This window comes from Mustela putorius, unplaced genomic scaffold (assembly GCF_011764305.1).
Source record: "Mustela putorius furo isolate JIRA1106 unplaced genomic scaffold, ASM1176430v1.1 tig00003987_pilon_pilon_pilon, whole genome shotgun sequence".
Classification (NCBI taxonomy): domain Eukaryota; kingdom Metazoa; phylum Chordata; class Mammalia; order Carnivora; family Mustelidae; genus Mustela; species Mustela putorius.
Genome location: NW_025422126.1, coordinates 16,081,648 through 16,092,392, shown reverse-complemented (window position 1 = coordinate 16,092,392; position 10,745 = coordinate 16,081,648). Strand labels below are relative to the sequence as shown.

At 43.9% G+C, this 10,745-nt stretch overlaps 1 protein-coding gene across 1 annotated transcript; it reads left to right on the top strand.

Moving 5' to 3' along the window:
• Positions 1–1,303: 1,303 nt before the first annotated feature.
• Positions 1,304–4,317, top strand: LOC123389574 (splicing factor, proline- and glutamine-rich-like). The gene is made up of 2 exons (XM_045071377.1): positions 1,304–1,316; positions 2,637–4,317. Exons 1-2 carry the CDS (start codon positions 1,304–1,306, stop codon positions 3,986–3,988), a joined length of 1,365 nt encoding a protein of 454 aa, XP_044927312.1. The 3' UTR covers positions 3,989–4,317.
• The last annotated feature ends 6,428 nt before the right edge of the window (positions 4,318–10,745 follow it).

Below are 10,745 nucleotides of genomic sequence, written 5' to 3'. Positions count from 1 at the left end.
TAAATCAAGTGGCCTAAAAAATAGGGACAGTTTAGAATTTGGGCTAGTGGCAGCACTGGTGTCCACTGCTCCGTGGGAGTGGAAGCAGCATCTTAATTGAGATGTTTCTGTGATATAGTCTTTCTGTCTTCTGAGATGGTCTCCTTTGCCCCATGTCCATTTTCTAAGCTTGATTTTCTAGCCTTCCAGCCACTTCTGTGATTTGCCTGATACCTCTCAAATAAACTCCTGTTCTGATAAAAATAGCCAGAGTTGGCTTCTGTTATTTGCATCCAAGAGCTCTGACCGATACAGCTGATGGACCCATGGTAGGTGGTCCTGGATTCTGGGGAGCTAAAGGCCAAGAAGTTACTTCTCCTTGATCCAATCCCCAAACTGAGATACAGGATTACCTTTCAGTCTGCTGTACTCATAGTTTTCCATAGCCATGATCAGACTTTGTCCTCACAATAGCTCTACCTAGAGGCAGGAGAGTGAGTAGTAAAACGAATTTTTTTTTAAATGATTTTATTTATTTATTTGAGAAAGAGAGAGTACAAGAGCAGGACAGATGGAGAGGGAAAAGCAGATTCCTAATTGAGCAGGGAGCCCGATACAGGGCTCAATCCCAGGACCCTGGGATCATAACCTGAGCCGAAGGCAAATGCCCAACAGTCTGAGCCACCCAGGCACCCCAGTAAAACAAGATTTTAAAAGGAAAAGAGTAAAGCTCAATGAGACTAAGTGGCTTTCCTGAGGTCCCCAAATTAGTGACAACTCAGACTACAATACACACTTCTTGATTTCTAGCACCTGAATAACACTGAATGACTAACCTACATTGAATTTTAAAGAATTCATTCACAAATATTCATTGAGGATCTGTTAATTGTAATAATATAATATTATAATATAGAATAATATAATAAATATAACAAATATACATTAATATATAAAGTATATTTATACATAAATAGTATCAATATAAATTATAAAATATATTACATATAAATATAAATTACAAATATCTATTATAAAATAAATATTTTATATATATATGTGAAACTTACATTTGGGCAGCAGTATAATATTGTTGCTAAAACCCAGCCAGGCTGTGTGGGGAAAAACCCTGGCTATTCCACTTAGAATCTGTATATAGCACACCCTCAGTATCCTACCCATAACCTCCGACCCTCACCTCTAGCCTGCTGAAATCTGCTTGCACAGAGTACCTGGGACTCACTGCATGAAGAGCTCACTGGGCCTTTGTGCAGGGGAAGCCAGGAAAGCCAGAGTTAACACCCTGAGCAACCATCCTCAAACAATGATGGAGATTGGTGAGACATACTCCAGATCCCTCACCTCTCAGCGGGAATGAATCCCCCCCTTTTTTTTTTAAGATTTTTAAATTTATTTTATTTGACAGAGAGAGATCACAAGTAGGCATAGAGGCAGGCAGAGAGAGAGAGAGAGAGGAGGAAGCAGGCTCCCTGCTGAGCAAAGAGCCCGATCCTCGATCCCAGGACCCTGAGATCATGACCTGAGCTGAAGGCAGATTAACCCACTGGGCCACCCAGGCACCCAGGAATGAACTCTTAAGAGTATTCCTCATCACCTTCCAAAATTCCCCAGTAGGACTGAGCTCCACTTGTCCTTAGTGGTAACCGGCTCAACAGAACACACCTTCCTCCTTGCCACTCATTTCCCTACTCCCCACCTGGTGTTTTGTGGCATCATTCCCACCTGCCAAAAGCTACTTATCCTTTTCTCTAGGTCTGCTTCTGGGGGACCCTAAACTAAGACACCACGAGGCCCTGGGAAAATTACTCAAATAATAACCTGCAAAATGAAGACAATATTATTTGCCTCGTTGGAGTAAATTCACGCAAGAGTTTAGCCCAGTTCCCAGCACGTCATCAGCACTCAGAGTTAGCCATTGTTACTGTATGCAGTACTTTGGGCTCTCAGAGAACTTAAGCACACGTTCTTTCACTTCTTCCTGCACCATCAGGGAAGCCTAGCTTCCTCTCTAGCTTCACCTCCAGCCACCCCCCGCAGACTTCCTGCCTCGCTCAATGACACATGCTGTTTTTCACGTCAGCCCTGCTCTCCCATGAGCACATCCCCCAAATGACCAATCTCTTTCACATATGTGTTGTTCAACACGTCCTGCCCTCCTTGCCTGGACACACTCCTTCATTCCCCACATTTATCTCCCAGTAACGTCCACCCATCTACCAAGCTTCCATGCAGCTTTCCCACCTCTAGGAAGTGTTCCCAACTATCCTTCCTTCCTCTTCCGTTTGGTCCAAACCACACACTCCACACACACCACATGCACCATACACACACAAATACATATATACTTCTCACCATGGGACCATGCAAAGAGAGCACTTAACCCAGGAGTGCTGCTCTCCCTCACGCAGAGCCCCTAGAACTGTAATTATTTTTCTACTTACCTGCCTCCTTCACTAGCCAGTGAGCATCTCTGCAGCAGGCATTGTGGCTTCTATTCCTATATGGCTGGTGCTACAGCTATTGCCCATCTCAAAACATGTGAAATTATTTCTTTCAAATAAGTGAGTGTAAACAAACCTTTGAAATAGGGGTGTTTTCTGTATTTTTTCAGTTGAGGAAACAACTTAAAACTTGAGATGACTCCATTCAACCTGGCGGGCCAGGCGGCCGCAGCGAGATCTCCGACTCAGAGGGATTTAAAGCCAACTTGTCTCTCTTGAGGAGGCCTGGAGAGAAAACTTACACTCAGCGTTGTTGGTTGTTTGTTGGGAATCTACCTGCTGATATCACAGAGGATGAATTCAAAAGACTTTTCGCTAAATATGGAGAACCAGGAGAAGTTTTTATCAATAAAGGCAATGGATTTGGGTTTATTAAACTTGAATCTAGGGCATTGGCTGAAATTGCCAAAGCTGAACTTGATGATACACCCATGAGAGGTAGACAGCTTCGGGTTCGTTTTGCCACACACGCTGCCGCTCTCTCCGTTCGAAATCTTTCACCTTACGTTTCCAATGAACTGTTGGAAGAAGCCTTTAGCCAATTTGGTCCTATTGAAAGGGCTGTTGTAATTGTGGATGATCGTGGGAGATCTACAGGGAAAGGCATTGTTGAATTTGCTTCTAAACCAGCAGCAAGAAAAGCCTTTGAAAGATGCAGTGAAGGTGTTTTCTTACTGACAACAACTCCTCGTCCAGTCATTGTGGAACCACTTGAACAATTAGATGATGAAGATGGCCTTCCTGAAAAACTTGCACAGAAGAATCCAATGTATCAAAAGGAGAGAGAAACGCCTCCTCGTTTTGCCCAACATGGCACATTTGAGTATGAATATTCTCAGCGTTGGAAATCCCTGGATGAAATGGAAAAACAGCAAAGGGAACAAGTTGAAAAAAACATGAAAGATGCAAAAGACAAATTGGAAAGTGAAATGGAAGATGCCTATCATGAGCATCAGGCAAATCTTCTGCGTCAAGATCTGATGAGACGCCAGGAAGAATTAAGACGCATGGAAGAACTTCACAATCAAGAAATGCAGAAACGTAAAGAAATGCAACTAAGGCAAGAAGAAGAACGACGTAGAAGGGAAGAAGAGATGATGATTCGTCAGCGTGAAATGGAAGAACAAATGAGACGCCAAAGAGAGGAAAGTTATAGCCGGATGGGCTACATGGATCCAAGAGAAAGAGACATGAGAATGGGTGGTGGAGGAGCAATGAACATGGGAGATCCCTATGGTTCAGGAGGCCAGAAATTTCCACCTCTAGGTGGTGGAGGTGGCATAGGTTATGAAGCTAATCCTGGAGTCCCACCAGCAACCATGAGTGGTTCCATGATGGGAAGCGACATGCGTACTGAGCGCTTTGGGCAGGGAGGTGCGGGACCTGTGGGTGGACAGGGTCCTAGAGGAATGGGGCCTGGAACTCCAGCGGGATATGGTAGAGGGAGAGAAGAGTATGAAGGCCCAAACAAAAAGCCCCGATTTTAGAAGTGATACCTAGGTTTTCATTCCAGTTTGTTTTTGTCTTTTCTTGTTTAGATACCAATCTTTTAAATTCTTGCATTTTAGTAAGAAAGCTACCTTTTTATGGATGTTAGCAGTTTATTGACCTAATATTTGTAAATGGTCTGTTTGGGCAGGTAAAATTATGTAATGCAGTGTTTCAAACGGGAATTTTTTTTCTTTTTATTTACTTTTTTTTTTTTAACTGTATAATGTCCCTCAAGTTATGGCAGTGTACCTTGTGCCACTGAATTTCCAAAGTGTACCAATTTTTTTTTTACTGTGCTTCAAATAAATAGAAAAAATAGTTATAATATTGATCTTCAACTTTGCCATTCATGCTTCTATGCACATTAGGCTAGGTATTCCACTTTGAAAGCATGAGCGTGTCTAGGCCTTCAAATGGCACCTGCCGTTTCTGGGAAATGTATCTGTAGGCTAAGTATTGCTTTCTACAAACAAGTACCCCCTTGTTTTAAAAAGAAGAAATGCATATTGAAGTAGTTTCATGATTTGATTTGTTTGGCATTATAGGAAGCAAGCTGGTGCTAAGTATTTTTAAATGGTTATGTAAGCAAGCTGAACTGTAAATCTTCCTTCGGGAATGTGTATTAAGATGATGGAATGGGTGAAAGACTATTGGTAGGGAGAGAAAGTGGGTATGACTAAATGGATCTTTATGGCCCTATGATCTATCCTTTCCTTGAAAGTTTCTGAAGAAAAAGTGGAAAGATCATTCTGTTGCATTTCTCCATTCTTGTTTTTAAAAGAACAAGTCCCAAGCCCTACATATGGCTTGTATTGAACTTTCACATTTGAATTAAAGATTGTTAAACATGAAAAAAAAAAAAAAGACCCAGGTCTCAACCATGGTTGATGGGCTCAGGAGTGGACATCTGACTCAGGAGAGGCCAGGGAGTCCACGCCTCTTGGGAATCCAGACAGCCTGCATCAGCTGGCTGCATGCACTGAAACTACAAGGCAGCAAAGAAGAAGAGCAACTGAGGCTGGTATTTGAAGACTTCTGTTTTGAGTCATATGATTATGGTCTAAACCCAGTTGGCCGCTAGTGTGGTCAGTTGAGGTCATATGAGAGAACTCACGCTTTGCCACCTAATGATCAGTTTTTAAATATATATATATATATATTTTTTTAGGTTTCATTATTTTAGAGAGGTGGGGGGGCATGTGTGAGCCAGGAGAGGAGCAGAGGGACAGAGAGAATCTTCAGCAGCCTTCATGCCCAGTGTGGAGCCTGATGCAGGGCTCAGTCCCACGACCCTGAGATCATGACCCAAGGCAAAATCAAGAGATGGACGCCCAATCGACTGAGTCATCCAGGTACCCCCCAACTTCCATCCTTTTAAAATTAGCTATGCATCAACACTATAGATTAAAATAGACCTAAAAAGCAAATGAAACATTTAATTATAAGTATTAGTATTTGCATATTAGTATTTGCACATTCTTTCTCACTAGTTCTTATGATTATTCATCAACTTATCAACTGGGTTCTTCTACACATTTCCATTCAGCCATAAATAAATACAGCACACAGCTGTAACTATACATAAATCCGTTATAGGGTAAGTCAGATTATGTCACTTCTCTGACCTATAAGGCACTACCTGATTCACCATCTGTTATGTAACTTCTCTGATCTCCTATTATTCCCATCTTCGCTACACTGGCCTACATATTCCTTCAACACACCAGGCACATTCCTTTTCCATGGCTGTAATAGTTTCCTAGGGCTATCGTAATGGAGTACCACAAACTGGGTGGCTGAAAACAACAGAAATTTATTGTCTCCCAGTTCTGTTGGCTAGAAGTTAAAAATATCAAGGTGTTATCAGGGCCGTGTTCCCTCTGAATCCTGTAGCAGAGACTGCTCCTTGCCTCTTCCCAGTTTCTAATGGTGGCCGTCAATCCTTGGCATTCCTTGAGTTGCAGCTGCATCACTACGATCTCTGACTCTGCCATCACGAAGTACTCTTCCTAAATATCTCTGTCTCTGTGTCCTCTTTTGGACATTGGATTGGGCCAACTCTGAGGACCTCATTTTCACCTGAGTGCATCTATAAAGTCCCTATTTCCAAATAAGAGCAAATTTCACAGGTACTAAGGATTTGGGGTTTTAATATATCATTTGGGAGACATAATTCAACCCACGATGATGGCCCTTGCATTGTTCCTTCTGCCTGAAATGCTCCTTCCCCAGGTGTGTCCACCTTCTCACTTCCTTCTGGTCTTTAATGTCAATTTCTTTGTGAGTCTTCCGTAGCCCCTTATCTGAAATGGCAACACCCCTTCCCCAGCATTTCCTAGTTCCTGTCCCTGCTTTACTTTTCTCTTTAGCATTCGTCATTAGCATAGTATCTGCTGTGTTTCACTTATTTATACTGTTCATTTTCTGTCTTCCCTGGTATAATGAAAACATACACTTACGGAACGCAATCCGTGAAACAGAAGTTCATAGTGTTTTTTGAGAGAAAGTTAGGATGTTCTGCTTCCTGTGAAAAAGTAGAACTCTAGCAGCATGTTTTTTCTGGTCCTGGGGCTCCAGTTCTAAAACTGAGAGCCTCTGTGGAGAAGGGGGTTCACAAAGGACAGAGAAGATAGAGTTCCAGAAAATGAGGAAACTCTGGCTTATTACTAACAGACCATGCTTAGTTCCAGAACCAAAAGGGAAAAAAAAAAACCCTCATTTTCTCCAATAATCAAGAAGCCAAGAGAGAGATTTACTGAGTTGGGACAGAAGGGAAGGAAGATAATGCTTGTTTGGCCTCCTGGAGAGCTTCAGATCAGGATCTTAATTGAAAAGTAGCACTATTTTCTTTATCTGGCTTTGCCATGGACTAGCTGTGTGACCTTTGGCAACATCTTACCCTTCTCTGAGCCTTCCTTTTCTCACTGTTCAATGAGGCAGTTGAATGAGACAGCCTCTTCAGTCTCTTTCAACCACGCCAGTCCGTGTCGCCTTAAACTCTAACCGCCATGAAGGTGGATCACCTCTTGTTTTCCTCCAGGTACTGAGCAGCTAGCACAGGGCCTTATCCGTAGTAGCACCCAGCACAATAATGGACCTTTCGGACATACTAGCAACAAATGAATAGATGAGGATTAAACAAACTATTTAGGTAACTTTTGAAGGAGAGGAAAGAGAGATCAAGGAATCTCATTCCATGGAGTCATATAGAAGATGTTTTTAATCAACTTGAAATCTTTATTGTAACCAAAAAGCCATTTCCTGAGATTTGTTTTAAATATTCAGAGCACCGGACAGTGGAGTATGAAGCTATTTAAGCCAACTCTGTGCCCCCGAGGGCCTTACCGTTTTGTTGGGGAGACAGGAAATGCATACCACAGATGCTAAACTACAGAAGGAATCTTCAGCAGATCCTGGGCAGTGGTACTCATAGTCTAGGAACTCACAGTTTGCAGGGTTCAGAGAGACGAGCTGAGTGACCTCCTGTGGTCCCAACTCTTCTGCTCCAGCTCCCGGAAACTTTGTCCATCCAAGCTGGGACCAAAAAGTACAGCAGCAGGGGTCCCCATCCCCTGTCCTCTGTATCTCCCTGGAGCTATCGGCAGGTGAAAAACAAACCACCCTCTGCTCTTCTGTTCTGTCCCAGATTCTTAAGTCAAGTCCGATTTCTTTTTTCTTTAAAGATATTATTTATTTATCTGATAGAGAGAGACACGGCGAGAGAGAGAATACAGGCAGGGGGAGTGGGAGAGGAGAAGCAGACTTCTCACTGAGCAGGGAGCCTGAAGCAGGGGCTCAATCCCAGAATGCTGGGATCGTGACCCAGGCCCAAGGCAGACGCTTAACGACTGAGCCACCCAGGTGCCCCTTAAGTCCGATTTTTGCCCAGTTCAAGTCAAGAATTGCTCTGTATCAGCCAACTCCCTGCAAGTCAGCTGACTAATGGTTTTCTAACTTCATTTGAAAACAGCCTAGGAAAGCCTCGAGTCTATGGAGACTCCCTCTGAGTCATGGCTCAGAAAAACCTCTCTAAGTCATCCTATTTGATTTCATAAAAGCTTCCAGCATTTAGACCAGAGGAGCTGCCTCCCCCATCTTGAGTAAAGTGAACGTGCCTCTGGACGTGTAGTTCAAGCTGCCTCACTTTGGGATAGTCTGTGTTTGCCATGTCACTTCTCTCCAAGCCGGAATTGTCTCCTCTGTAAATGAAGGACTGTAACAACACGACACACACGCACATTCACTCTACCACCACCCCCGTCTGCCACAGCGTTATTCTGAGAGTTAAATGAAATCACTTCTGTGATGGTATTCTGCACTATACAAGAGTAAGTTCTCTTTATTATCAGATTACAGTTTTGGTGAGTCATCTTGGACATCAGTTTTTGACTTACATGACCTTGACTTAATCCCTTCACCAACTATTTCATGTTCTTTTTCCTGTTTCCTAGAGAAATTATAAAGTTGGTGCTATGCATACTCCTGATGGAGTCTTTACCTAACATCATTTGGTCTCCACTCTCCCTTCCCAGTGGGACCTACCAGCTGTGACTTCTTTACCTTGTCGGTATTCAGGAAGTTTTTTTTCCCAACCCATGCTATCACCATGCACACCCACATATCTGAAACTGACATATTTAGCATTCAATCTACCTGTTGTCATGTGCAGAAACCCAAAAAACGGTGGGCTCTAAGAGTCAAGAGTCCTGTGTTCCAGAATTAGCATTGTTTTTGATTACCCAGGGAGCTCTGGGCCATTCTGTTCAATAAACATCTATTCAGTTCAAGGGAGTGTGTTGGGGGTGGTTGTCTGCTGTGCAGAAACTCAAAAGTTTTGTAGGTCACACAGAGAAGTAAGCCTCCACTATGAACAGTGTGCTATATAGTGGCACACATCTATACAGAATAAGGGCACACAGAGGAAGAGACAATTTAATCAACCTTCAACAGTTATAGAGGCACCACTTCAGAGAGGAGGTGACATCTGAACTAGGCTCTCAAGGAAGACAAAGATTTGCAAGGCCAAGAAAGAGATGCGGTAGGAAGAACGTTAAGACGTGAACAAAATCGCATGCTAAAGAAATGAGAAGAGTTTGGTAGGGTCAGAGGCTAGGATGCGTGGTAGGGAGGGCAGGGAATGAGGCTAGGAGAAAGTCGGGCTGGGGCTGCATGGGACCTAGAGTGCCACGCTTGGCCATGTGGGCTTTATTCTCTCTAGCCCTTTTCAACCAGGGTTCTGCAAGAAAATGAAGTCCTTTGGACCTAAGTCATGCATTGTACAAATGAATTTCTCCCCTCTGTATCTAGAATGACACAGGTTATGTATCATCCTGGAGAGAACTGAGAAAAGAGTCACTCTAGTCATTTTCTGTGAGGTTTGGTGGTCACAGGGAAGCCCCGCTGAGAAAGGCTGCTAGGCAATGGCAAATCATCCAACATTTACAGAAAGCAAGTGAAAACCCCACGTGTCATAGAAACATTACTCTGCTGATAATGAGGAGAATGATTTAGAAAGAGTACAGGAGAATAAAGTTCTGCTGCAATATTTCAGGGGGGTGATGGCCAGGGCTCAGGACAATGACTGAAGACACAGAGGAAAGGGACATCCGGACACACTGGGGAGGCAGCATGGATGGAATCATTGAGTGCTATCTTCCTTGGCTTCCCAACTATAGCAAGCAGTCACTTGCTCCCTCTGGATCTAGACTGGAGCTTTCCTGAAGAATGGGAAATCCCTTAGCCACAAACCACCATGCGGTGGTGCGTGCTGCCACTAATCTGGACTTTGTCGTGCTCTGGTCAACTCTGTACAGCCTGATGGGCTCCAAGTTATGATATTTCTCTTTATACTCCTCCGTCTCCTTGCCAGGTCAGTCTGGTCCTCCTAACTGACCTGCAGCTTAAGTCCCCTACCCAGCCCTTCCCTGCGGGGACACAAGCCTTGCACTGAACTCCGGACTGCTTGGCTGCTCTCCTGACACTCTGCTTTTCTATTCCATCCCACTGTTCCAGGACACTGGGCCTGCTCCCTGTGCTCCACCCTGGCCCCCCAAATCCCGTAGCAGCGTCAGCATTGCCAGCTTTTAGGCTGCTTCATCCCAGCTTCTTCCTCCTGCCAGATAGGCCCATGTCTCTGAGGTCCCCTCCCATCTCACCCTTAAACCCACCCGAGTTCACCTATCACCCAGCATCATCTGTGTGCTCATTTGTAACATACGGGGTCACACTAGGTGGCTTCTGAGTTAGCTCCCTTCCAACACTAACATCCTGTGTTTCTAAGTCGGCCAACTATAAAAGAAGTCTGCACTGGCACAGGACAACTGAGGCTGGGGGCTAGTGAGTCAGACTCAACCAAACTGTCAAGCTGACCGTGAAGCCAGGAGGTTAGAGCGTAGCCCGCCACTGGGCAGACAGTGGCTGAGACTCAAACCACAGATTAGCAGACCCAGACAGCTGTGCGAACGTGATGACTGATGCCACACCTAGTTTATTAGTCACATTCATCTTCAAGGAATTAATGACGTCATTCTGTATGCCCCCAAAGGACAACATTTCACTTATGACCTAAAGCTATTTCTTATGATGATTGTAACACTACCTTTTCTCACAGCGCTGGTGATCTGGGATTAAATATTATCCCAATAGTATTTTTTTTCCCCTTTCCTAGAAACAATCACCAGTAAGTACTCCTCAAGAGTCAGGCTACATTTTTAAGAATTTCTAAGTTCCTCCCAGATGCTTCTCAGCATTCTC